This window comes from Falco peregrinus, chromosome 21, assembly GCF_023634155.1.
Source record: "Falco peregrinus isolate bFalPer1 chromosome 21, bFalPer1.pri, whole genome shotgun sequence".
NCBI classification, from domain to species: domain Eukaryota; kingdom Metazoa; phylum Chordata; class Aves; order Falconiformes; family Falconidae; genus Falco; species Falco peregrinus.
In genome coordinates, this window is record NC_073742.1 from 2,350,777 (window position 1) to 2,376,243 (window position 25,467).

General features: G+C 49.0%; 3 protein-coding genes and 9 non-coding genes across 13 annotated transcripts; 7 read left to right on the forward strand and 5 right to left on the reverse strand.

The window, feature by feature from the left end:
- Positions 1 to 1,059: 1,059 nt before the first annotated feature.
- Positions 1,060 to 4,954, forward strand: LOC114011242 (E3 ubiquitin-protein ligase TRIM39-like). Its single transcript, XM_055792589.1, has 6 exons — positions 1,060 to 1,064; positions 1,304 to 1,319; positions 1,755 to 1,871; positions 2,764 to 2,786; positions 2,926 to 3,041; positions 4,035 to 4,954. Exons 1-6 carry the CDS (start codon positions 1,060 to 1,062, stop codon positions 4,553 to 4,555), a joined length of 798 nt encoding a protein of 265 aa, XP_055648564.1. The 3' UTR covers positions 4,556 to 4,954.
- A 576-nt stretch (positions 4,955 to 5,530) lies between these two features.
- LOC101920985 (E3 ubiquitin-protein ligase TRIM7-like) lies at positions 5,531 to 11,744 on the reverse strand. Of its 2 annotated transcripts, XM_055792496.1 has the most exons (8): positions 11,233 to 11,744; positions 9,067 to 9,599; positions 8,280 to 8,375; positions 7,712 to 7,942; positions 7,492 to 7,514; positions 7,126 to 7,241; positions 6,892 to 6,921; positions 5,531 to 6,336 (listed from the first exon to the last, which is right to left on the reverse strand). In XM_055792496.1, exons 1-8 carry the CDS (start codon positions 11,426 to 11,428, stop codon positions 5,822 to 5,824), a joined length of 1,740 nt encoding a protein of 579 aa, XP_055648471.1. In that variant the 5' UTR covers positions 11,429 to 11,744; the 3' UTR covers positions 5,531 to 5,821. The 2 variants fall into 2 exon arrangements, with proteins under 2 accessions (XP_055648471.1, XP_005234130.3); XM_005234073.4 differs by having other exon boundaries at positions 9,067 to 11,744.
- Positions 11,745 to 11,790: 46 nt separating this feature from the next.
- Positions 11,791 to 19,525, forward strand: LOC101921152 (E3 ubiquitin-protein ligase TRIM39-like). The gene is made up of 6 exons (XM_027781940.2): positions 11,791 to 13,775; positions 14,676 to 14,771; positions 15,508 to 15,738; positions 16,447 to 16,469; positions 17,219 to 17,334; positions 17,903 to 19,525. The coding sequence occupies exons 1-6, from the start codon at positions 13,356 to 13,358 to the stop codon at positions 18,415 to 18,417; spliced, it is 1,401 nt and encodes a 466-aa protein (XP_027637741.2). The 5' UTR covers positions 11,791 to 13,355; the 3' UTR covers positions 18,418 to 19,525.
- Positions 19,526 to 20,287: 762 nt separating this feature from the next.
- Positions 20,288 to 20,359, forward strand: TRNAE-CUC (transfer RNA glutamic acid (anticodon CUC)). Its single transcript has one exon. It is a non-coding gene; the product is annotated as a tRNA-Glu (tRNA).
- Positions 20,360 to 21,017: 658 nt separating this feature from the next.
- On the reverse strand, positions 21,018 to 21,090 carry TRNAV-CAC (transfer RNA valine (anticodon CAC)). The gene has a single exon. It is a non-coding gene; the product is annotated as a tRNA-Val (tRNA).
- A 387-nt stretch (positions 21,091 to 21,477) lies between these two features.
- Positions 21,478 to 21,585, reverse strand: TRNAL-CAA (transfer RNA leucine (anticodon CAA)). The gene is made up of 2 exons: positions 21,548 to 21,585; positions 21,478 to 21,523 (listed from the first exon to the last, which is right to left on the reverse strand). It is a non-coding gene; the product is annotated as a tRNA-Leu (tRNA).
- Positions 21,586 to 21,785: 200 nt separating this feature from the next.
- TRNAK-CUU (transfer RNA lysine (anticodon CUU)) lies at positions 21,786 to 21,858 on the reverse strand. Its single transcript has one exon. It is a non-coding gene; the product is annotated as a tRNA-Lys (tRNA).
- A 410-nt stretch (positions 21,859 to 22,268) lies between these two features.
- On the forward strand, positions 22,269 to 22,341 carry TRNAV-CAC (transfer RNA valine (anticodon CAC)). Its single transcript has one exon. It is a non-coding gene; the product is annotated as a tRNA-Val (tRNA).
- Positions 22,342 to 22,847: 506 nt separating this feature from the next.
- Positions 22,848 to 22,919, reverse strand: TRNAE-UUC (transfer RNA glutamic acid (anticodon UUC)). Its single transcript has one exon. It is a non-coding gene; the product is annotated as a tRNA-Glu (tRNA).
- Positions 22,920 to 23,467: 548 nt separating this feature from the next.
- On the forward strand, positions 23,468 to 23,540 carry TRNAV-AAC (transfer RNA valine (anticodon AAC)). Its single transcript has one exon. It is a non-coding gene; the product is annotated as a tRNA-Val (tRNA).
- A 707-nt stretch (positions 23,541 to 24,247) lies between these two features.
- On the forward strand, positions 24,248 to 24,321 carry TRNAV-CAC (transfer RNA valine (anticodon CAC)). Its single transcript has one exon. It is a non-coding gene; the product is annotated as a tRNA-Val (tRNA).
- Positions 24,322 to 24,993: 672 nt separating this feature from the next.
- TRNAV-AAC (transfer RNA valine (anticodon AAC)) lies at positions 24,994 to 25,066 on the forward strand. Its single transcript has one exon. It is a non-coding gene; the product is annotated as a tRNA-Val (tRNA).
- The last annotated feature ends 401 nt before the right edge of the window (positions 25,067 to 25,467 follow it).

A 25,467-nucleotide genomic window follows, 5' to 3' on the forward strand; every position in this document is an offset into this window, starting at 1 on the left:
AGCAAACAGCCTTGAGTATTTTTTTGCTCTTTCTCCCATCTCATCCTCTTTCCCTTTACCACATCTCTGTCAGGAAGGAGTATGATCCTGCATGCTGGGTCCACATCCAGACATGGATCCAAACCCAGCTGGGAAAGGCAGAAGGGAATACAAATAGACAGGCTGACAGTGCAGGAAGGACCAAAGAAGAAAACCAAGGTGAATGAAGGGAAAAGCTCTTGAGCTGGTCTGCAAACCCCGAACTACCATGGTCCCACCATGCTCCTCTCAGAGGCACCTCCTGAGAAACACAAGGCACAAAGCCCAGGTCCCAGTAAATCTGTGCTTTCCTTAGAGGTAGAAATCAATGTTTTTCTGACTCTTTCAGGACCACAAGGTCCCTTCCACATCTGTGATATCCATCCAGCTCCCTCCCAGCTCCAGCTTTCTTCCAGGGTGTCCCTTTGCTCTAGAAATATGCAATGCAGATATCTCCACCCCAGCTGGTTTTCCAGGCTCTGTAGACGATTTTAGGGTGCGACTCATTTGCCCAACCGTAGGCACCTGATTTTGAGATGAAAGGAGCTGTGCCCTAGGCTCTGCCGACAGTGCAGAGCCAATCTCCGCTGAAGACCAAAGCAGCCCAGCTCAGATGGAGGTGTCTGGTTAGATGCCAACATTCACTTGGTTGCGCCCACCTCCTGCGTCTGCCAGAACAGGTTGCCTCCCAACTGTCCACCCCAGGCCACTCTTCCCTGGGAAGTGGTTTTACTTCAAGTCCTGCTGTTCCCAGGGAGAGCAACTCCCCCCACAGTTCTTCCTGGTGGGAAAGAGCTCCGTATCTTTCTGGCAGCCTGAATGTCTTCTTTTGCCTCCAGCCCTTTTCTGGGAGGGCTGATGGTTTCACCTGGTGCCCAACTCAAAAAAAAACAACCAAAAAACCCCAGCAAACAAACAAAAGAAATGAGGTGACAGCCCTCAGCAGCTTCCCAGAATAAAAAGCTGGAAGGCTGACAAGGGAGAAAGATGATGCTCCCAGCAAATCAGGCCAAGGGTATCACCACCTCCTGCCCAGGAGCCATGGCGTGAGTCTCTCAGACTCAACACATCCCTGCCGCAGTTTTACCCAGGACTGGGAAGGAACAGGAAGAGAAAGACCCAACCCTATCAAAGGGGTAGAAGCAACAGGGTTTTTTTGTTTGGTTGATTGTTCTTTTTTTTTTTTTTTTTTAAGTTCACCTTGGAGGAAATTCAGGCAGATATTAAGTTTTCTAAAGGAAGAGAGAGAAGGTCTCTGAGGAGGGACAGCTACTCTGGAGTGCAGAAAGCTGGAGGATCTGGTAGGTGTCAACCTCCCTGACCTCTCAAGTCCCTGGGCAGTAATAAACCGGCATTAGGGTAATTTCTTTAGATCCTTTTTGGTTGCTTTGCACCACTGCTGTGCTGCTTAAGTGCGGGAATATCATGGCTTTCTGCCCAAGTTCACGGAAGTGTGTTCGTGGCTTTTATCAGCACATGTTGCTTTTTTGCATCAGGTTTGATTTTTTTTTAATCCAAATTTCTCCAGGAATTCAAGACAAATTAGTAGGGATTTGGGTTCATGGGTGATCTCGTCCTGTGGGAAATGGAAAGGCATTTTCCTCATGCTCTTTTCCATCCCACTGCTCCTTTGCATCTTAAAAGGGGAGGATAGAAGCTGAGCACTCGTAGACTGCACTCAGACTTTAGGGACACTGCAGGTCCCAGGAGGACACAAGCTCTCCTTACTTTCACAGCTGGAAGACCTGAAAAATGAGATTGAGAAGAGGCAGGCAAAAAATGCCACCAAACTCTCAGAGATTTCCCAGCTGGACACCCCGACACAATGGCAAGAAGAGAAGAATCAGCAATCGGTGAGCAAATTTTTGCAGTTTACAGCTTTTCAAGGGAATGTTGTAGGGAGTGTCCTCCCCACCATGTAGCTGCTGGCTTAATTACTTGGGCTTTTCTGGTTCCACCTTGCTGCTGTTCCCTCTGTAGATATGAAAACCCCAAGGGCATGAGGACAGGGAGATCTACAACCTGGAAAGATGGAAAAAAAAGGGAATAAAATCACTGTCTGTGGGAAGGAATAGTGAGGGCTGGTGATTCCCTACAGTGTGTGGAACTAAGCATGGTAGTGTAGGGAGTAAGAACATCACCAGCCTTCCCACCACCTTTTCAGTACCTGAGAGAGGGGAGCAGAGCAGCCCAGAGCACCAGGTAGGTCCATAGGCAGGAGCTGGGAACGCAGCCCACAGGGTGAATCAAGCAGGGTCCATGGCCACATTCCTTACAAAAGGACTAAATGCCCCAGGACTGATCCACCCGAGAGCCCCTGGGCCATGGGTGGAGTCTTAGGTGGTGCTGAGAGGGTCATTAATGTCTATTAAGGCTGCTGGGGGCCCTGGTAATCTGCGGTGGTCTAATGGGATTATGGAGCAGACAGAGCCCGCATCTCAGAGGTGTCCAGTGAAAGGGTGGGAGGCAGCTAGCACAGGTTGCAACAAGATAAATTTTTTCTACATTTAGGGGAAAAAATGTTTTCCCTGTGAGCATGGTGCCTCCCTCATTCAGGGTCTTTCTAGATGTGGGTATCTCCATCCTTCCACATATTCAGATCTTTGCCTGGACACGGCGCTGAGCAAAGGGTTGGAACAGAGACCCAAGAAGTCTGTCCCCAATGAAATAATTGCAGCATTGCTACAATTTAAGGAGAAAAGCTCACACTGAGCTTCCTTTTCTCTTTCTCTCTTCTTTTACTAGGATGTGAAAAGCACCATCAGCAGGTACATGGACTCTCTGAAATGCTCTTTCATGAGCTTTTTAAACACCATCACCTCATTTCTGGTGGCATCAGATTTCCTGAAATGAGGACGATCATTCTGAAAAGCGTGAGTTGTTTGGTTTTGGGTTTTTTTTCCCCAGGCGTGGGAAAGTGACTTTCCAGCTGCCAGTAGGTGTTTCTTCAGAGTCAGAAGAGAGAGTTTGTCGCTTCTCATGGAGGAACAATGCTCTGAAGGAAACTCTGAAGAAGCTACAAGGTACTGAGAAGGTCTTGAGGAGGAGGAAAAAATAGACTAGCCATATTTTGGGGCTAGCTGGAAGAGCTGAGCTGCCTGTAGCTCATTCTGGATATCCTTTGGGAACAGAAATACCTGAGATGGAGGAGAGGAAGAGCAAAGGGCTTTTCCTGGTCAGAAGAAATGACAATTTGAAACTCGCTTAATGCCACATTTATCACTCTCTTAATTATGCATGTTTTGCCCTAATTCCTGAAGGATGCTCATGTATGATGGATGGGCTGCTCTCTGGTTTGTCTCCCCCTCCAGCCTAGCCTTTCCCCAAACTGGCTTTGGCTGAGCGTGGGAACACCAGAGCAGCCGTACCTGTTAGGTGAAGGTGCACCTAGCCCAAAGTAGCCAAAAATAGATACTAAGGGAAGAATATGAAAATTAGGGCAACCCAGCAAGTTTTCGAAGCCCTGCAGCTGGAGCCTCTGCATAATGCTGGAGGAAAACCCACCCCAGGGTAGAGCCCTTGCCTTGAAACCTAACTATTTCCCTGAAACAAACATGGAAACAGAGTGACCTAATTCATCACCCTGTCTTCAGGCTTTAGCGCTTTTTTTTTTTTTTTTTTTTTTTAAACCACAGGCTCAGCCAAACCAGTCTGGTCTTGTCCTGTGGTTGCTGTAGGAGACAATCAGCTCAAGATTTCACTGGTTTACATCCCACGGATTGCTTCCCTTCATTTTTTTTAACTTCCCCCAGCATTTATTTTTGGCCTGACGTAGCATAAAGTCTGCAGGGATTTCTGCACGAGCCTGTTACCATTACTGTGTGCCTTGTCTTTTTGGGTTAAAAACAGCTTTTCTACTTCAAGGAGAGCACTATTCCCCATCCTGGGGATGTGTCTGTCTTGGGGATGCTTTTGCCCCTTGGATGCTATCCTGGGTTCTGCTGGCTGCCCCCACATCCCCTGCATCCCTGGGGGGCATAGCCCTGCTTCTGACACCCCTGTCCCCTACCCCACAGCCACCATGACCCTGGACCCCAACACAGCTCATCCTGACCTCATCCTCTCCGAGGACTGTAAGAGCGTGAGACGTGGGGGAGGACGACGGGACCTGCCCGATAACCCTGAGCGATTTGACTACTGGCCCTTCGTGCTGGGTTGCCAGGGTTTCATGGCTGGCCGACACTTCTGGGAGGTGGAGGTGGGGGACGGGGGGGATTGGGCTGTGGGGGTGGCCCGTGAGTCCATTTGTCGGAAGGGGCATCTCAGCCTTTGCCCCCAAGGAGGGATCTGGGGGGTGGAGAAATGGGGGGGGCAAGTCCGGGCACTCACCACCCACAAGGTCACCCTCCTACCCCTCCGCTGGGTGCCCCGGAGGGTCAGCATCCACCTGGACTATGGTGGAGGGACGGTGGCGTTTTTTGACGCAGATGAAGGGAGGCTCATGTTCATTTTTTCTCATGCTTCCTTCACTGGTGAAAGGGTCCGTCCATGGCTCTGGGTGGTGGGGGCCAGGTCCCAGCTCAGGTTGTGTCCCTGAGACATGGGAAGCAGTGTCCTCCCCACGTTTTATGGCCTCAGGGGAAAAACACATGCCTTCTTGCTGCCCTTGGGATCATGGGGAACAGGAGAAATCGGGACTTTGGCTTTTGCATTTCCTTTTCACCATGAAACTGGGTGATTGATGCACAGGGAATAAAAGAAGAGATAAACCTGAGAAAAAGAAGGCAAAGAGGGTGAAAAAGCTCTGGAGAGGGGACGCTGGGGCATAGAAATGTGAAATAGTGGGAAAAGGGGGAAAATCTAGAGTGGTGGCAAGGAAAAGGCAAGTTTTCCCAAGGTTTGCCTACTTAAGCATAGATGTCCCCATCTGAGACAGTCACCTCCAAACCAAGGGGGTCCAAACATTACCTTTTTTTTGTTCTTTTTTTCCCAAACCTCCCAGTGGGTGCAGCTGCCCTAAACCAGTCAGTTTCTCCCTGATAAAGGATCCTGTGGTGACCGGGTCAGATGCAAACATCTGCTCTATGAATTTCTCATATCAGATGAGATCAACACCATTCTTCAGGGCTGCAAGATGGGGTCTCACCAAGGTGATACCACTGCTAATGGGAAGTTCATGCATGGCAAAGCTGTTCCTGAGCCTCAACTGTTTCCTCTCTTCTCCTCCAACAATTTATATTTGAAACATCTATGATGTGTGGTTGGATGGTCTCAAAAGTCTTCTCCAAACTAAATGATTCTATACCATTAAGTAATAAAAAAATACATGATTTTTCTCCTCTGTGTCTTTCCCTCTGGATGGCACTGCCAGCAGACAGGAGAGCAGTGTGGCACATGGCTTCTAGGGATGGCCCTAGGTCACTACGCGGGGCTTGTGGACCTTTCTCGGTGTAGACACAGCCAACTCACAGGCTTTGTGTGAATATTAGGAATGAGTTTTAGTCAAGCAGAAGTCCAGCTTCCCCCCCTTGCACCTGACACCCAGAAGCAGCAAATAACCAGACAGAGAATGTTACAGCACATAAATATTTTTACTTCATCTAAAACCGTAAGAGAAGAGAGAAAAGCAGTCAAGCTGGTGCAAGATGCTGTGGGGCAGATGTGGCTCCATTTGTCAGCCACTGATACCCCAGGTTGGGGGTGACCACGTGGGACACTGACCCACAGAGACACTCAACCCTTCAGCATCACCAAGGATGGAAGGAAAGGCCAGAAAGGCCAACTAGGACTTCAGTAGGCAGAAGTCCTCCAAAGTGCTGGAAATAGGGATGTTTGAGACATGAAACTTGTGTTTGGGAGAGCTTCAGGGACACAGTGTGATCTGGGACCCCTCACTCCACACCAGGAACCAGGGATGAATACTCTCCCCTTTGAATGAGACTGCTGGGAAAGTGAAGATCAGGGCCCTCTTATCTGCATCGAAAAATGCCACCTGACCCTTTTCATAGTCCAGGGAGACCCGAACCCTTCTGGGGACCTGGATCTGGTATAGCGGGATACGCTCGAGGGAGGTGAGCGCCCAAAACTGACCCTCACAGAGACCCATAGACCAGAGCTCCATCTCAGAGCTCACAGCAGTCTCCTCCTTCCTCTTCAGGGACTCCCTGGCCACCCCCACGGCCCAGGAGCCTGGGGGTGACACCTCCACATCCCAGCAGAATCTCCCCGAAGTGATGCCCTCGCAGCCCAGCACATAGGGATCTGTGCCAAACCCCTCAGCAGATGGGTCCTGCTGGGCATCTTCCCACCTCACACTCCTCCTGTCTTCAGACACGACAAGCTGGGGGTGAGCTGTGGATGGATCCAGGGTCACCTTCACTGCAAGGGGCAGAGAGTAGAGCATCAAAGGAAACCAAACCATTTCCCATGGCTCCAGGTTCTGCTTCACTGCTGGGGCTGAGCAGGAAGGTCCTGTAGCATCACCCATCCCGTGGTTTGGGACACTCTGCCCTTGCAGCAAAGGCAGATGTTGCTTTCCCCATCCCACATGACTCAGGGTGAGCATCAGAAGAAGCTTCCCAAGAGAGCAAGAGAACAAGCTCCAGGACAGATGAGTAGGAGACACCTCCCCCTGCTTTTTTTTGTGTGCCCAAAATGCCAAAACACACATTGGTCCCTGAACATACTGATGTGAGGGGCAGAGCCAGTCTTCATGTAGCTTAGCAGCTCCATCAAAGGAATGAATCCAACAACATTATGGTGAAGATTCTCTTACCCCTAATGGTGTTTTGGCCTCCCCTCCCATTCATTGTTTTGTTCAGACACAGCAGCATCTTCCCCCAGACGACCCCCCAACTCATGGCCCATCCCAGGTTGGGCTCAGCCTTCCCTTGGTCCTTCCCACTCCCTCATGTCCAGGAGGTGCGGACTTACTCTTTTCAGGCAACTCAAACATCAGGACATCTAAAGAGGGGAGAAGAGAGACATTAGTTGATACAACATGCAGGTATCAGCATGAACATTAAAACAGAGAGATTCTGCCATGCTGAGATCACACATATAATCACATTGATAATATTTAATACAATTTATACTCCAAGTAAATCAATATAATTCATGTTCACACAGGTATTGCTCCATTTCCCCACCCCAGCCCACGCTCACTACCTTGGAAGCTCTTCAGAATCTCCTCTACAGCAATATTTTTTTCCCTGAAGTGACTGATTTTCTTTTCATGCTCTGAAAGAAGCAATGGCAGCTGCTGGAAATTTTCATTTTGAAACCTAGAGAAAGAGGCCAAGAATGAAGAGGTAAGGATGCATCTCCTCTGAGGGAGACCAAATGAACCCGTAGGTTGGAGGAAGTGCTGCAGGCTTTCATAAACCTGATGTATGGTCAATGATGGGTAGAGACACCTTTGCTCAGAGATCTGTCCACAAAGCAAAATATTTGGCCTCTGGGTGAGGCCAAACACAAGGTCCAACCTGCTCTTCCCAGCCTGGGGTGAGAGGAGAAGCTCAGGAAGGCCCATACCTGTTCAAGGTGCTTCGGATGTCCTGGAAAGGAGAGAGGGAAGAGGAAACTCAGTGAATGGGTCTTGGTAGCAAAACACCTACTGAAACACCAACAGCATGGATCTGGCTTTGGAGCAGAGCACAGTCCAGGTTTGCCTGCATCAGCAGGCAATACCCAGGGCCAGACCACAGCTTGGATCCAGGCTGTGATAACCTGGCTCCATTCCCTTCTCCCTCACCTGCAGAAATTTACTTGCTGGTTGCTGGCACTTCTCTTCCATCTCCTGGATCAATGTGTCTAGACAAGAGATCTCCTTTGTCAGGCTCGTGATGTTTTCTTCCTGCATTTTCTCAATGTCCCTCTCCAGGACTCCCAGCTGAGCCAACAGATCACGGGCATGGTCCTCCAGGAAGAGGCGCAACCCTTCGAATGTTGAGAAAACCCTCTGCCTCTCGGCTTTGGTCTTCTCCTGCAAGGAGGGGGCACAAGGGAAGAGATTGGGGGGGGGGGGGAGGGTGCAGCAAGGTCTAATGCATGCCAGTGACTGCACATCTAGAGTCAATGTCTCTAGTATGGTATATCCTATAGAGATATATACTGCTTTGCACTCAGCAATTGAGTCCCTGGCAGGGCTCCAAGCTTGATCTGTTATTTTTTTCCTACAAGGCAGGGAAAAGCCGGGCAGCATTTGGTTTGGTGCCTGGAGAAGGACCCCAGGCCCAAGGCAAAGCAGGACAATCTCCCACACAGCATCTCATCTAAAGCCAAACATCCAGGCCCTCATCCCCCCTCATAAAAACATTTACCAAGTACTCCCAGTTCCTCTTCATTTCAACATCTCGAAAACCCAGGAGTTTGTCTCTGTCTTCTTTCAGGGCTTGAAGGCGAGCCTGGATTTGTCCCTGAGGGAAGAAAAAAAAATAATAACGAATCCTTGTCACTGGAGATTGGAATAGCCTAAAAAAAATAAAAATAAAAAAAATCCTCAGGGGAGGAGATTGCACCGTGGTCAACTCCAGACCTTTTCCTTGTGTCCCTCTTGGTTGGAAAGGGTCCTGAGCTGAAGATTTAAAGCTTTCCATGCTTTAAATTCCACATAGTGCAGAAAGCTTTCTGCACCAGCTCTTGCCTGCGTCAGATCCTTTCTCTGAGCTGATATAACTCACTGATGCAGCAAGACAACACGTTCTTTTTTATTTGCCCACGTTCCTGCCAATTTAGAGAGCATCCTGGGATCAGCAGATACCCAGAAAGCACCAGAGCTGGACAACGGCTTGAATTTTGCAGCAGGGAAGAGAAGATTAAGACTTCATCCCTTCAGCCACAGAGCATCGGGCCCTTAGATGAGAACTGAGACCACGGAAGCAGTGGCGCGTGGTCTACACTGTCATTTTGAAAAAGGCCAGTTCGCTCTGGGTGAAGAGTGGAGGCAAACACCCCAGGAGGGGCAACATTTCTGCCCCCAGCCTACTGCCCTGGGTGATGGCAAGATGTTTCACAGCCTGATGGTGACATGCTGCTAGGGGAACATCAAGCCCTGACGGTGCTGGTCTGGCTCCTAGCGCACGCCTAGATGGAAAAAATCCTCTTTACCTTGTATTCCTGGACAGCATCCTGCACTGGAAGCATCGTGTGAGACCGGTGCAGTCGGGACTCCCGGCAGACCACACAGATGAAGGCTTCATCATCTTTGCAGAAGACTTTCAGAGGTTCCTGGTGCCTCTCGCATCCTTCCACCTCAACCGTCTCCCCTCTGGCCGCCTGCGAACTCAGCCGCTTAGCTATTTCAAGCACCCGCGCCAGCTCTCTGCTGGGCCGTAGGTTTCTCTCCGGTGCCGTTTCGTGGCACTGTGGGCAGGAGAAATTTGCCGTGGACCACTCCCAGCAGCGGGTGATGCACGCTCGGCAGAAGTTATGACCACAGTGGATGGAGACAGGGTCTCGGAAATACTCTAGGCAGATGGAGCAGAAGGCTTCGCTAGGGAGCCCTGTGGTGGGGCTTGGCACAGCCATGGGGCCCCCGAAGATGTGAGCTGTGAGACAGCAGCCACTTTCATTTTCCTCTGAGCAAGGGAAAGGCGTTTCCCTTCCTGCCACCCCCAGGGCGGGCAGAACCAAAGCTGAGCCTGAGTGGTAAGGGAGAAAGCCAGTGATGGCCAAAGACTGCCTGGTTACATCCCCCAAGGTGGTCCCCATCCCCAAAATAGCTGGTACCTGTGGTTTCCTGGTACCCCCAGCCTGGCAGGGAGGAAGGCTGGGGAAAGTGAGCCCTGCCAGGTCTGAAGATGAGACCCACACCCTGGCAGGGAGCTGGACACAGAAACAAAGACCATTTGGGGAGGGGGCTTGACATGGAAAAGATAGGGAAGAGCATCCATGGAAAAGGTGAGGCTGAAGGGTAGCTTGGGAAGGAGGTTGCATGTCATGGGGAGGGTGAAGAAGAAGGAACCAAGCCAGAAGTGGGGGCTGATGGGCACCCACATGGAGTGGGAGAAGGGTCCCAGGGTGGGGAGGGGGTTTGGTCCTCCCGTCAGCAGCAAATCAATGCTGCTGGCAGGCATGAGGCCAGCATCGGTTCTGCCTTTGCAGCAAAGGGTGCCCAAGGTGGGGGGAAAAGCAGAAAAAGGAGGTGGGAAATGGGAGCCCATCCAGCTCCCTCTGATCACGGGAAATCTGCAGCCACCTCTTCCTCATTTCTGTCAGATCCCACCTCCCTCCAGTTTCAGGCTTCAAACTGCTCCCTGCTTCTGCATTCCAAATCAGGATCAATTCCCAAGTCCCGGCTAATTATCATAGTATTTCTCCAGGCACTGATAGATGCCGGCACCCCAGGGGTTCCACTTCCAGCACAAAGGGGGCTAGATGCCACAGCCAAGAGCAACCTCATCTCCTGCCTCCCCGGTGGGAAGGGCAGCACTTAGTCTTTGCATCCCTCTGGGGAAGTCTTGTCTGCACTATGTGGGGCTTTGAACCGCTTTAACATCTGAGCCATCCTTTTGAACTGACCCATTTGCAGCTTTGGCCATCACCATCTCGCCTTCCCCAACCTCTGCACAGTCAGGCATCAAGCAGCCTGAAAAAAAACACCCAACCTTTCCCAATGGACCTATTTTTCAGCCCAAACTGTTCCCCTGAAAGCCAGACCTACAGGGATAAAAACACCCCTTTCCCTGGTCTGTATCCAGATTTAACCTTGAAGCTGTGGGAAAAGGAGGCAGAAGCAAAACCACACAATGCAAGAAAGGAGGAAACTGAGACAGGGTGGTTTGTGCCTGATGGTTAATTCTGGTTGCCCCGTATCTACCCCTTGAAGCAATTCAGCAGAATGTCACAGAAAAACCCTTGATTACTAATTTTCTTTTTCCTCTTGCACAAAGACAATGAGCAAATGTCCTCCTGTCTTTCAAAACAGAGCCTCCAGCTCCACCTTGGGACCACACTCATTAATAGTCCCCGTTGGTTACACACAGCCGATGAAGGGCTCGTTTGGAGAGGAGTGTCATTATTTTTAACTCGTCTCATGACCAGCCCAGTTTACTGCTTAGACAGCTATAATACAAGATTTTAACTGTAAAAAAAAAAAAAAAAAAAAATCCTGTTGATATTTAAGACCAAGTTCAGCATCATCTAGACACAGCAAGCAAATTTTTGCCCATGTCCCAGTCTCTCCCTTAGCACACCCCCTCAACACCCCTCTTTTCTCCATCCTGGCAGCACCAAGCCTCTGCTGAATTTTCTCAGGGAATAAAATTTCCTTACCGAGGGCACTACAGTAAAGAATCACCAAGGGATGGATCAGCAAAGTCCACGGCTGTGCATAGGTCCTCCTCCAAGGCAGCTTGCAAAAGGACTGCCCCCCAGGACTGAGCTTAAAGAGAGGCCATGGGCAGGGGGTAGGAGCATCCCAAGTGGAGCTGCTTAAATGCTCATCAGTGGCCCCAGGGCCTGGAAACATCAAATTATGTTGATGGGTTTGGAGATCCTTTTCCGGGCACACCAAGCTCTGCTTCAAGCCCCAAAAAGCAAAGCTGCTGCAGGCAGTTGCCACGAGATTACTCCAATTGTGTGGTGCATGTATTTAACTGGGGAGGAAGCGTGACTTTTGGTGTTGGGGCAGAGGTGCTGATGCTGCCAGGGCTTGTGAGACAGCAGGAAGAAGAGCAGGAGAGAAACCAGTGTCCTAGATGCAGAAGTCAAAGTTAAGCAGTTCCTCAGGGGTATCCGTCACAACACCAGTCTCTCTGCAGATCTCATTCCCCATTAAATCAACCCTTAAAACCAGATTAACAAAAAAAAAAAAAAAAAAAAAAAAAAAAGATGCCTTGACTATGAAACCATACCACAGGTTTCAGTGTGAGTGTTTGTGTGCACAGAGCTCTGCACTGGAAAATCATGACCCCCAAAAACACTTGTAACCAAATAACGGTGGATGTGTTATTTACTGATTTGCTCAGGACAATGTGTCACTTCGTTACTCAGCCTCAGCCCAATGCAAATAACTTCTGTTCGCTTCAGCATGCTAAGGGCTTCAGAGCAGGAGCAGGTCTTCCACATGCCATAGCTTGATGGTCTGTGGGATTAAATGGCTTAGGCGTTTCTAGTCAAAGAGGAAGGAGAACGATGTTGCTGTCCCTCCAGGAGAGGGATGGAGGAAAGGAGGACGTTTACTGCTTTGATGTTATAAATCCTGGTTTGGGATGAAGTCTTGGTGGATCTGGGGGCTCATTGCTACAGCCCAAGGCCAGGGGCTTTGCAGGAAAACCAGAGGTGCTGAGGATTTAAAAAACTGATGATGCACAAAAAGCATCCAACTGACTGTGCAAGGTCAGCACAGCTGGAGGAAAGTGACGTTGCAAATTGAAAAGCAGCCATGGGAGGGGAGATTTCCATTGCTGAAAAGATTTTCCTGAAATGTCACCTTTTTTCCCCAAAATGCAGTGGCTGAGGGCTGAAGGATACTCTCCTGCAGTGCAGTGGGATCTTGGGTGAAGGAGAACCTGTTTCTGAGCAGATTGAGTGAGGGGTACAGCTGGTCATGAAGTTATTTCATTTACAGCGTGGAAGAAAATCCCTTCCTCTCTTTAACTGCAGGCAAGCTTGGAGCAAAAGGAAAATTAAAAATAAGAGGGTGCCATGGTAATTAGCTGCTGCTTGACTCCAGGCTCAGCCCTGAACCGTGGAAGAAATGACATCCTGTTTAAAAGGAGAATTGAAAGTAACGATAAAAGTATTTATAGATGCACATACACACACAGAAGTGAGGATGCTGGTGGGCTGGTGGTGACGCCAGCAGTGAGGTGTGCTAAATTATAAAGAGCTGAAATGAGCAACGAAGGATGTGCCTCAGTGGTTTACCATGAAGAAAGGAGACTTATTTGTGACAGGGGGCTTGCTTAAGCTCCATCCCCACGGCCATGCCCTTCAATTAATAAATTTAATGCACATTTATTAATGATCAATGAAACCAGTGTGGCTTCTGAGTGCCAGACCCCATGGGGGAGGCTTGGGGCAGGGGCTTCTTCTCAGTTTGCCTGAGTATTTTTTGGGGGAAGAAGGGTGATACAAAAGAGGCAGGTGGATCTTGAACAAGCCAGGAAATTACGAAGGATGTTTATTTTCCATTTAACCTCTTTTCAACCCACCAGGATTCCTGTGGAAAAGGCGATTCTCCCTTCCCCTCTGCAGCTGCTCAGCACAGGGTTTTGCTCCACAGCCATCATAACCTGGAGAAAACCTCATTGCATCTTAGCAGTAAATCTCTTCTGCCGCTTGCTTTCACCTCCCTCGGGGCCCGAGACACCTGCAGGAAGGGGAACAGTCAACAGGCAAGACCTGCTGGGGCGGAAAGTGAAAGCTACCCCGTCATCCTCGCCGCCAAGACCATGGCTGCAGACAGCCCTGCTGAAAGTTTCCGTGATGAAGCCTCCTGCTCTATCTGCCTGGGCTTCTTCCAAGACCCTGTCTCCATCCATTGTGGACACAACTTCTGCCGGGCGTGCATCACCCGCTGCTGGGAGGAAGCTGAGGAGAATTTCGCCTGCCCTCGGTGCAAAGAGACAGCCCCACAGAGGAACCTGAGACCCAACCGGGAGCTGGCAAAAATCATTGAGATAGCCAAGCAGTTGAGCTTGCAGGCAGCCAGAGGAGGGGCAGGGGGGGAGAGGCTGTGCGAGAAGCACCAGGAAGCTCTGAAACTCTTCTGTGAGGAGGATCAGACCCCCATCTGCCTGGTTTGCAGAGAGTCCCAGGCTCACCGGGTCCATGCCGTGGTCCCCATCGAGGAGGCTGCACAGGAGCATAAGGTGGGACGTGCGTGGCGTGGGGATCAGGGAGGAGGAGGGGACCAGGTCAGAGAACTGCCCTGTGGGTTCCTCTGCTTGCAGAAATCTGGATATCTGCTTTCTGCATCGTGGTTGGAGCATTGAATTACAGTGACCTCAACCCTACCTGCTCTGTGCACCCCCTCATTTACATTGCTGGTCACCCTTTCTGTCTTGAAGCTTCCATTCCTGCATCATAATGGTGTCCTCATATAAATCCTGTTGGAAAGGAGCCCAGGAGGTCATCTAACCCAAGCTCCTGCTCAAAGCAGGATCAGCTATGCTGTCTCGGACATTTGGGGCGCAGGACATGCTGCGTGTAGATGTACAGGACAGAATTTGGTCTTACAGTGCTGGTTTTTCCAACACGTCGGTGGTCTGGGCTCCAGTTCTCACTGGAGCTGTGTGGTGTAACCTGGGTCTCACTGCACAAGGGTGACGGAGGGTATGGTCTCCTCACCATAAACTGGCTTGAGCGTCCCCTCCAGAATTTGAGAATGTGACCATAAGCACATTCCTGGGCAGCTGAAGTGAGTAAACAGCCTGAGGTTATAACTTCTGGGGCAGCTGAACCTGGGCAGATGCCAGCAGGGTGTCCCCAGCCATCTAAAGCTCCTTTTCTGCTGAGTTGGTCCTTTGCCCAAGTCTTTTCCAATCTATGCCGTGAATTTCACCCTGGTTGTTGGAGAAAGCAAGCTGTTCTGGCTGCCCTGCTCTGCCAGAAATCAGGGTTTATGAATTCCTAGAGCCAGATTATTGTGTTATGAAGCAAGGAAGAATTTGAGTTTGTAGGGGATAAACCTGTATAGCTGAGATGAGGGTAGAGGGCTAGACCAGCTAGAGGAAGAAAATGCGCCAACAAGTTGTTTCTTCTCCACTCAGGAGAAATTCCAGGCTCACGTGCAGATCCTGAGGGACAGGAGAGAAAAGCTGCTGGGGCTGAAGATGGCTGAAGAAAGGAAAAGCCTGGACTTCCTCGTAAGTGTCTATCCCTGGGCGGCATTGGCTTTCTCCCTCTCCTTTTGGTTGTCCCTCTGGCCATGATGACGTATGTGGAGACACAAGATGTGCCATGGCCAAAGATCACATTTCCACAGTCACTTGCACATGCACGGAACGTCCTCTCCACTGGGGTGAGGTCTGGGCACTGGTGACAGCCTGTCACTGGGGTAGATTAAAAACCATTCCCTTTTCCCCCATGTTTCCTGCCTCTTGTATGCATTAGCAGGCTGGGAGCATGTGTTGGATTTTGCCGGGTTATTGCTGATCATCTTCTTCCCCAGCTTGCTCACAAGTGGGGCATGTTCCTAGATTCCCCCTATTAATACACACAGAAAATGGGGTTCACCCAATTGCATCTTTTTGTCTTGTTTTCCCTTTCCCTGACGTCTTTTTCTGACTAATCTGTTTATGGTTTTATTTTGATATGGTTTATCTCCCCTTGTTGTTCTAAGGTCTGGAGCATTTCGGGTACAAAGATTGTAGTCCATGCAAAATGTCCCTTGCCAGCAACTTCAGCCTAGAAATGGCAAAAAAACCCCTAACAAATAAAAAAAATTAATATCATATTAATTATTCTTCTGCTCTGCAATGGGCACTGGAACTTACGGCTGTGTTATGAGTCATCATGTCAGATCAGTTCTGTTGCAATTTTTCTTGACCATTTCTGTTCCCAGCCCTGCCTTTCCCTTGTGTGCATTGGTTCTTATTGCAGGAACAGGTGGAAACGGAGAGGCAGAAGGTTGTGTCTGAAGTCAAGGAGCTGCACCAGTTCGTGGAGGGACAGGAACGTCTCCTCTTGGACCGGCTGACAAAGCTGGACCAGGAGATTATGAGGAGACAGGAGGAGAACATCAACAGGCTTTTGGAAGAGATCTCTTCCATTGGCAAGCAGATCTGTGAACTGGAGGAGATGTGTCAGCAGCCAGTGTGTGAATTCCTGCAGGTGAGACCTCAGGCCCCTCTGAAGACCACTGGCTTTGGACACCACCGGTGTCACCAGTCCAGGAGTCAAATTAATTCTAAATACTCCTTTTAAAATTTTCTTTTAAAATGTATCTTTCAAAGCTTCTTTTTTTTTTTTTCCTTTTTTTAAAATTATTTTCTGCAATGATCACAACTGTCCACTTGAATATTTGAAATCAACCGCCGCCTCTTTAAATCACTATTTACATGGGTATGAGATTCATCCATCTGATTGAACATGTCTACATACAAAACAATTGTCCAGGTTCCTTCATAGTGGAGAAACACTCAGGCACTCATCTCATCTTCATCCAAACCCATCACCTGAACCCACCTCCAGGCTCTAATTAACGCTTTTTTGAAACATTTAAATATGCTGAAGCAGTGGTGTGCATTAGAAGTAATAACACCTGTACTGGAAGAGTGGGGATGTGAAAGGTGGTGGGTGATGGCAGATAACTACGATGAGCTGCTCTTTAAGTGATGTTGCCATGAGCTCACCTAACTCCCCAGCAGACCTGCAAACGCTCTGCAGGCAGACCAGTGTGAAGGCACTCGTCTGAGGCCCATAATTCAGACAGAGCAGTGCCTAGAGTACATCACCCCACACTCCTGCGGTAGCTGCTTGTTGTTTACCATCATGACTTTGCTCTGACCTAATGCTCTATCTCTCATCTTTTCCTTGTAGGACAGCAGAAACATCTTGAGCAGGTTTGCAGCTCCTTTCATGCGTTCTTGTGATGTTAATGTTTATCTCTATGGTGGTGACACCGATGGACTCCGAAACCCCAGCAACTTATGATCCCTGTATGCTAGGGACCGTAGAGACATATAGGACACGACTAGGACACTGCAAAAGGTCCAAGTAGGATGCTGAAGACCAGGGAAAGGTATCAGATGGGATGATGGTACCTCCAGCCTTGCTGCTGCTTTCTTCTCTATAGTCCATGCAAAACTACCTGTTCCTGAAGGGCTGAGCTTTCACTCCTTGCAAGCACACCAAAAATAGCAAGCCAGCAGCTAAAAATACACAGGTGTTTAAATGCCAAGGAACGCATCCGGGTGGAAGGGAATCCAGTATGAACTTCCAGCCCTATAGCAGACCTTTTCATGTCCTCTTTGGACACGGATCGAGAAGGTGGGTTATTGGAAAGACAAAAGCAAGCAAGGAAAGGCATTTTTCATTGCCTGTGGTTCCCCGTGATGTAGGGTGCTACTGGTCATGAGAGAAAGCCTTTACTATCCAGGGACTCTTCACTGGTGTTTGGGAACAACATACTTACTGTGGGTCAACAAACTCTTCTCTGGGAGCTTATTAATGACTGCCTCAGGACCAAGCCTTTGCTTTAGTCCTACTATTACTTATTTCCTTCTAAGAAAATCCAGCTGAAAATTGATCAGTGCATAATGACAATTATGAGTGAAGGAAGTATTATTAGAAAGGTCTTCCTTCTTTCCAGGCTTGAGAAGGACAGTGCCCAGAAGCCAGCAGAGACATCACCTGACCTGGGAGAGGAACCCACTGGTCTTCCTCAGAAAAATATTGCCCTCAAAGAGATGCTGATGAAATTTCAAGGTACAGAGCAACTGGGGAGGAGGAGGGTTTGAGAATGCGTAAGGAAGCTAGGTAGAAGTCCTGGTGGACTGCTGTGGAGGGAGACTCCCAATGCACCCTGCAGAGCTATAGCCACATTAGCATAGCAAGAAGTAACTGCTGTTGTTGATTACATGAGAGAGGGCATTCTTCCCTCCCGGCAGCGCTCTCTGGGGTGCTGGGTGATCTCACAAAGGCTCAGCGTCACGTTTGGGAATCACCTCTCTGAATGAGACCAAAGATGAAAATTGCAAATATTTCCAAATGGGAAGTCATGAGACACCTGAGGATTTCTTCCCTCTTTTCAATGGCCGGGAGACTCCCAGCAAAAATGGAAAGCCTTACCTTTACTCTAAACCAAGTTCCCTTCATGCAGCTGTCTTTTCTACTATTCCAACCTTGCTCACAGGCATAAAACCATTCCTGCTCAGCTCTGGCAAACAAGGACTGGGAGCTGGAGCATCCCAAGGGGAAAGATGGGGAAAATGTGTCCCTAATGCCCTTGAGGAATAAGCTGCACTTGCAATGCTCATCTTCTCTCTATCCCCAGTAAGTCTGACATTGGATCCAGAGACAGCGCATCCCCGGCTGGTCCTGTCTGAGGATCGCAAGCATGTGAGATGGGAAGACACCCGCCAACCTGTACCTGACAACCCCAAGCGCTTCGACTCATCTCGCTGTGTCTTGGGCTGTGAGGGTTTCAGCACGGGGAGGCATTACTGGGAGGTGGAGGTGGGCGATGGGGAAGCCTGGGCAGTTGGGGTGGCCAAGGAGTCAGTCAGGAGGAAAGGACGGATCAGCATCAACCCCAAGGTGGGGATCTGGGCGGTGGGGCAGTGTGGGAGCCAGTACCAGGCTCTCACCTCTCCTACCATCCCCATCTCCCTGATTGCTGCCCCCAAAGTGATTGGGGTTTACCTGGACTATGAGGCAGGGCGAGTGGCGTTTTTTGACTCCAATAATGAAGCACCAATCTTCACCTACCCCCTGACATCCTTTGCAGGGGAGCAAATCCTCCCTCTGCTCTGCCTGGGGAGGGGGTCCCAGTTCACACTCTCCCCCTGACCCAACCATGGGACAATATCTGCTTGGGTGCCACTCTTGCCAGGGTCTAGGGAGATGGTAGAGGGGTCACCACCCCAAAGATGGCTTTTGGGAGCACAAAGAATGTGCTACCTGGGATGGAAAATTCTCCTTTCTCCATCATTTTTGTCAGCAAGAAGCATCGGTTGGTCCAGAGCTTGTATGGGAGAGGGGCTGCTCTGCTCCCCAAAATAACATCTGTCATCAGACAGCTCTGCCAACAATGCCACCCTGGTGCATCCATGCCCATAAACCCCTTCCAAAAACCTCTCTGTTGGAGGACAGGGATAGAGCTGAGCCTAGCACACTGGTTCCCAGTTCCTCTCCCTCCGCCTTCCCTGACTGATCCTGCACTCCTGCTCTTTGCTGGACCCTTTCTTTGCCTCACTGAGCTTTCAGTTGTGCAACTGAGCATAGATGCTGTGGATGGCGATGCAAAAGCCTGGAGGACTCCATGATGACTTCTAGTTTTATGTGGACAAGGTGGTAATAATCACAGGTGAGACAGGCAAGACCTGATCTGGTGGAAGGGTACTTTAAATCATCCAAAGTACCTCTGTCCCTGTGAGCTTGTGTTGGATCAGTGCTTGGTGCTGCATGATGTCCTCACCACTGGGCGTTGCAAGGACTCACCTCTTCATATGCATCCATCCAGGCTACGGTCCCTCCAGGGTCAGTGGAGAACGGTGGCAAATTGTAATTTATCTCACCTAGAAATGGCTCAATGAGTGCATGTAAGAGTATTTCCTTCTCCCCACTGATTACAGAGGGAGCCCAGATTAACTAGGTGGCATGGAGACATGCCCAAAACCAAGAGAAATAAATCTCCCCCAGGGCAGAGATGGCTTTAACCTCTTATTGAGCAACAGCTTTGGGCTGAGCTGTTGGATAATGAGTATTTAGGGGTGTAAGGAGGAACCTGGGAGGGATGGAGGGTGTTCACAGGAGCATTTCGTAATGGATAGAGTCAGTGTTTTCAGAGATCCAAACCACTTGTAAGGATGTGCCTTTGATCGCTTGAAAAGCTTTGTTTGCCTCAGCTGCCAAATGCAAACTATGGAAATGAGAATAAGGAATTGCCTCCTTTGCAGCCTGGTGTGGTTATTTTGTCTGGCACTTCAAGGGCAGCGACTGGGAACCTCTGCAAAATCCCCAGCTGGGCAGGGCAAGGTCTTCTGTTAGTGATAAGTGCTCCTGCATCCCACGGTAGCACTTCTGCTTAAATTCCCAAGAGTTTCATAATTAGGAGCCAAATTCATAATTCATAATTAGGAGCCAAAATGCATTTCAGCAGCTTGGCCTTAAATAGCAGCAGATGATTGAAGATGTTCTTACAGGCCTCCACACAGCCAGGTATATGCAAAACCCTTCTGGAAGCTGCCGCACACCCCACAATTTTATTTTATTTTATTTTTTTTAATGCAAAGAACAGCTCCGCTTGTTTGCTTTGCATAGGCAGGAGAATCCACAGCACGAGCAGTACAGCCAGAGTGCAACAGCGAGGTGGTGCACCCCAGGGAGAGCACACCCAGGATGAGCAACTCCAAACTGGTTCCCAGTAATGAGCTGCATGCAAGGAGAGCAAGGGGTGGTCCTTGCTCCCTTTCCCTCCAAGAAACACCTGGATTTGGGTAAATCGGATCACGGGGTGGCCATCATTCCCTGAAGGGAAGCCACAGGGTGGCTGCTTGGGACAACCAACCTTTCTGCATGAGCTGCATCGATGAGTGGATGAGGTGGAGTGCAGTGAGGACAGGGGAAAAGGACCGAAAATAAAAGGGAGACAGGTCAAAGAATTGCAAAGGTTAGTCCTGGTTGCGATCCAGGGGTGTGCGAGGCTCTGTTTACGGCCTCCCTGGTGGTCTAGTGGTTAGGATTCGGCGCTCTCACCGCCGCGGCCCGGGTTCGATTCCCGGTCAGGGAAGATGCTTTTTCCCCCGACCAGACCGCTTTTTTTTTTTTTTTTTTTTTGCTTTCTTGTTTTTTTTGAAAAAGCCTTTTCTATTATAACAAGACCCTCCCTCCCCCCCCCCCAAACATTCCTTACCGCCTCTTTTTGCTTCGATACCTCCTCACACGTGCACACCTCCCTCGGCAGGATGTCCCCACTTTCACACCTGTTACAGGCATCCCTAAAGCCATTTGATAGCTTGCTGCAGCCCAGCCGCGCCACTGTTATTTAGCAAGGGTATTGTTTATTTCTCTATGAGTATTATTTACTAGACAGACGTTTTCTTTAATATGGATAGTACCTAGGAGTATTTATCTGAACCATGCAAAAAACTGGGAGAAATTGGAAAGACAGTATTTTACGAAAAAAAAAAAAAAAAGGGCGGGGGGGGGGGGGGAATAATACTTAAAAAAAGGAATAGAATAAATAATAGAAAAGATAAATTAAAAAATAAGTAAAGGAATAAGTAGAAAAAGGAATAAGTGAAAAAAGGAATAAAAAAGGAGTAAATTAAAAAGAAATAAATTAGAAAAGGAATAAATTAAAGAAGGAATAAACAAAAAAAACCACCCCAAAACCACGAAAAGCAGCTCGCCAGAGCAAGGAAGGGAAAACAGGAAAAAAACGTAGGTGTTTCTGCCCGGTTTCGAACCGGGGACCTTTCGCGTGTGAGGCGAACGTGATAACCACTACACTACAGAAACTCCGGCTGTGGCAGCTCCTTTCTGTCCTCACTGTGACTGCACCTGCCCGCACATTCCTCCCTGCACAAAGAGCGCCGAGACACCCCAAACCCGCTGCTTTCAAGGGGCTGCTCCTAACCCCCCACCTGATTCTGGGGGGCTACGTGGCTAATTTCCAGAAAAGCTGGTTTCACCGCGGAGGTGTGCAAAAAAAAAAAAATCCTGGACGCGGTAAAAAAAACCCCCAGAAGTAGCCCTTCTGTAGTCTTCGTACTCCGTAAGTGGGTGAAAAGACCCGTCTAATGATTTTTGAGGGGTGATCACAGCGTTGGGCTGCTTTCAGGCCGGAGGGAGCAGCTCGAAGAGGAAAATGAATTTTTTCAGGAATGTGCCCAATAAAACGATACCTGTCAGGAGTGGGATTTGAACCCACGCCTCCACACGGAGACCAGAATACCCAACTGTAGGAAGGCAGAGCCTTGAGTCTGGCGCCTTAGACCACTCGGCCATCCTGACGGTGGCTAGCTATTGTTAAAAAGAGTGATAGAGCGATACTAAAAAGTAAGGTTTTTCTTTTTGTGTGTATGTTTTTGGTGGTTTTAATTTTTGTGCGAAGGGAGGCGCTTGCAGTTGTTATCAGCGGTGGAGCACTGAAAAATCGGGAGTTATTTTCAACCGAATCGTGCTAACTTGAGGGTTGGTTAAAAAAATTCGGCCGCCCAACGTGGGGCTCGAACCCACGACCCTGAGATTAAGAGTCTCATGCTCTACCGACTGAGCTAGCCGGGCCCTGGGAAAGCTCTTTTCTGTCCTCATTTTGGTGCGGGATTCGAGTGGTTCCATACCCTCTTCTCTGCCCACATTCTGGCTGAGAAGGTAGTGAAACGCCCCAGCAGAGAGATTTTTTTGGAAAGGCTGAAAAATCTCCTCACCCAGGGCCCCCGATGCAATTTTGGCGACATTTATGCAATTTTTTTGCATATTAAATTAAACGCTTCCCGCTCGGATAAATAATAGAGACAGCAGCAAGCGGGGGGGGGGGGGGGGGGGGGGGGGGGGGGGGTGGGGCGGAATTCCATGTGAATTCGGTGGAAAAGATTTTTTTTTTCTTTGCCCCCACACTTACTTTAATACCAAAAAGGGGTTAAGGATGGGGGTACAGGTGAAGTCTGGGGGCCCCCAAAGTGAGGATGTGGAGGGTTTCTGTAGTGTAGTGGTTATCACGTTCGCCTCACACGCGAAAGGTCCCCGGTTCGAAACCGGGCAGAAACAACCTCAAATCTTTTTCGCTTTTAGTCCTTGTCATTAAATTTGTGGAAGAATATTCCCCCTCATGTCTGGAATACCCGCGCTTGAAAAAAAATCTTTATTTAGAGCACAAGTTGCAGAAGGGGATTTATTTTAATCTGTACATTAATAGTTTTATATGGGGACACAGTGACAAGTTGGGCAGGGGGTTCAGCACAGCCTGGAGCCTCACTCCATCATGGAGGTATCGCTGCTCCTGTCTCCTTTTTGGGTAGGAACATGCAGGAATCTGTTAAAGTGTCTGTGTCCCCAGAGATTCCCCCCCACAAAGGGAAAGGGAGCAGAAAAAATGCTCTGATAGATTTAGTCCCACCAGACCATAGGATTATTCTTGCAGAAATAGTTCGTCAGCCTTATCTTACGTGGATTTGGAATTGTCTTTTACTTTCTAGGGAAAGGCAGAAATCTAGCAAAGATGGGAAGGCATTTATAAATTCAACTTAATTTTTTTAGAAAAGATTGATTACCTTTTCCCTGACCGGGAATCGAACCCGGGCCGCGGCGGTGAAAGCGCCGAATCCTAGCCACTAGACCACCAGGGACCTGATAAATACCCCAACTTCTACCAATCTGATCTTTTATTTCGGCACATTTGGCTGTTCTGGAGTTGCTGCTTCTCATCACACCAACAGCAGCTGCTTTGCTTCGACAGCAAAACTAATAAAAATTAACAAACTTAATTAAACCCGACAAAAATTTTTTTAAAAAGAGCAAAAGTAATTAAAACCATTGGTTTTCCCCCAAACCAGCTCTCCCTGATGGTCTAATGGCTAGGATCCGGTGCTGCCACCGCCGTGACCCCGGTTCCGATTCCCGGTCAGGGAAAGTGTCTCCAGAAAAAAGCTAATTCTTTAAAAACCCAACTTTTCTTCCTCGGGGGTCCTGCAGGACTTCTCTGTGTTGAGCCATGGCTCAAACAAACTTGTTCTTCTTTTTACCCTCGAGTGCGGGTGGCTACAAAAAATGCTCATTTTCTAATGGTGATGGCTAATTTGAGGTGAATTTTCGATAGAAAAGGAGCTAGGAGAGGGTGGTAGAGACCTAGATCCATCCTGCGAGAGGCGGGTCCCCCGCCGCGCCCCACAGTCGGGTTTCTGTAGTGTAGTGGTTATCACGTTCGCCTAACACGCGAAAGGTCCCTGGTTCGAAACCAGGCAGAAACATCTGCTTTTGGGGCTTTTTTAGGGTATTTTTAAAGCATCTCCTTGGTTTTTCACTCATTCGTAACCTTCAGCAAAACACTGCTTCCAAACTGCAGAGCAGCAGGGCTGCAAATTAAAAAGCATGAAGGGCCGTCCCTGCTGTTGAAACCTTAATTTCTATATTACAATGCACACTTTTATGGATAACTTTAAATAGATCTATAATATACGTCTAAATGCCTTGATTTTTCAAAAAAAATGCATTAATATTCAGCAAAGGAACTGACTCCTTTTCTTCCTCCTGGGTTTTACTGTGGAGGAACCCAACCCAAACCCAGATTTGGTGAAATGCCTGATCAGGCTGTCTGGATGGTGTGGCAGAAACAAGTGGCTTGGGGTTTTTTTTGTGTTTTCAGGAAAAAGATGAGGCTGTTTCTGCCCAGTCGTGCGCCGAGGACCTTTTGTGTGTGAGGCGAATGTGCGACTGAGTGTGCAAACCCCTTGCAGGCAGCAGGACAGCTCCATGTTTCCGGGTGATGTTCCAGAAGCTGGAGAGCAACAGGCAGAGAAAATGGGTTCAGATGAAGTGGGTTTGGGGTCTGGCTGAGGGGAGCAATACGGGAGAGGGGGTGCGTTTGCCAGAGGGGTTTGAGGTGCCTGGGAGCACCCGCTGAGGGGAATGGGGATCACCCTATTCCAGGTATGATGCAAAAGCCTGACCTCACCCCGTTTCTGTAGTGTAGTGGTTATCACGTTCGCCTCACACGCGAAAGGTCCCCGGTTCGAAACCGGGCAGAGAACACTCCTTTTTACGTTTTTTTCCCTCCCTATCTTGCAGATATTAAAGGAGTTGGGTCATTCTGTGTGAAGATGGGTGACCACAGAGTGTCATTTAGCTCTGGTTTGGCCAGCTGGAGAAGGGGCCATGGCCCTGCCCATTGCAAAGCAGTGGCTGGGGACTCCAACTCCTTCTTTGGGGTATCTGAGGAAGGCATTGTATAGTGCATTTTCTCCCTGAAAAAGCAGTTTTAATCGGAGAATTCCCTCTGGGTGTCAAAAAGTATTATGTGTTGGGTTTCTCTTGGTTGTGTCCTTTGCTTTCACCACCCTCAGGAGACCATGAGACGTTTAAAAGACACGTAGAGGCTGTGCTTAGGGACATGGTTTAGTGATGAACTTTACAGCTCTGGGTTAACAATTGGACTTGATCTCAAAGGTCTTTTCCAGCCTAAATGATTCCACAACTCTATGATTCTGTGAAGAAAAGTGGCCTGGATGGGTGTTGGCAAAGGGAGAGAGAGAAGCTTTTGTGGTTGTTGGTCTTGGAAGATGAGGTGAAAAACCCCAAAGAAGCAAAAGGAGGAAAAAAGGGGCAAATGGATGTAGGGAGCGTCACTAGGAATGGGGAAAATTCGGTGGAACAACCTTTATTCTGGTTTTCCACAAACATGACCCCCCCCCTCCAAGAAGGCAGGTTTCTGTAGTGTAGTGGTTATCACATTCGCCTAACACGCGAAAGGTCCCTGGTTCGAAACCAGGCAGAAACACTCCTATTTTGAGGGTTTTTTTCCCTTTTTTACCATTTTCCATCCCTCTCTGCAACGCGCTCATACAGGACACCCACGTGCTCTTTGAGATTTAATTTAGTGGTTATTTTGGGGTGGTTTTCAACCTGGGACCCGTGGAGAGGGTGGGATGACTTCTTCAACCATGCACATCTTTTACATCTGTAATTTTAGACATTTGCTTTCCACATGGATAGAGAGGAAAAATTTGCATTTACACCCTGCTGCTTCATGAGATCTCTTCTTTTTTTTTTTCCATCACCAGGCTAGAGAGAGCTAAAGCAGACTCTGCTGTCACATCCTGAGCTCATGCAGAGGGGTATTGCTGTGCCTGTGGCAATCATCAGCCCTTCTTCCTAAAGCGGAAAGGCCAGCTGCCCAGC

Coding starts and splice junctions, on each gene's coding strand:
- LOC114011242 (XM_055792589.1), top strand. Junction 1,872..2,763: donor AAGAGAAGAATCAGCAATCG/GTGAGCAAATTT, acceptor TTCTTTTACTAG/GATGTGAAAAGCACCATCAG. Junction 3,042..4,034: donor AACTCTGAAGAAGCTACAAG/GTACTGAGAAGG, acceptor CCTACCCCACAG/CCACCATGACCCTGGACCCC.
- LOC101920985 (XM_005234073.4), bottom strand. CDS start 9,894: ATGCAACCTCCTTCCCAAGCTACCCTTCAGCCTCACCTTTTCCATGGA. Junction 7,515..7,711: donor CAGCAAGTAAATTTCTGCAG/GTGAGGGAGAAG, acceptor TCTCCTTTCCAG/GACATCCGAAGCACCTTGAA. Junction 6,922..7,125: donor GATTCTGAAGAGCTTCCAAG/GTAGTGAGCGTG, acceptor TCCCCTCTTTAG/ATGTCCTGATGTTTGAGTTG.
- LOC101921152 (XM_027781940.2), top strand. CDS start 13,356: ATGGCTGCAGACAGCCCTGCTGAAAGTTTCCGTGATGAAGCCTCCTGC. Junction 14,772..15,507: donor GGAAAAGCCTGGACTTCCTC/GTAAGTGTCTAT, acceptor TTCTTATTGCAG/GAACAGGTGGAAACGGAGAG. Junction 16,470..17,218: donor AGCAGAAACATCTTGAGCAG/GTTTGCAGCTCC, acceptor CCTTCTTTCCAG/GCTTGAGAAGGACAGTGCCC.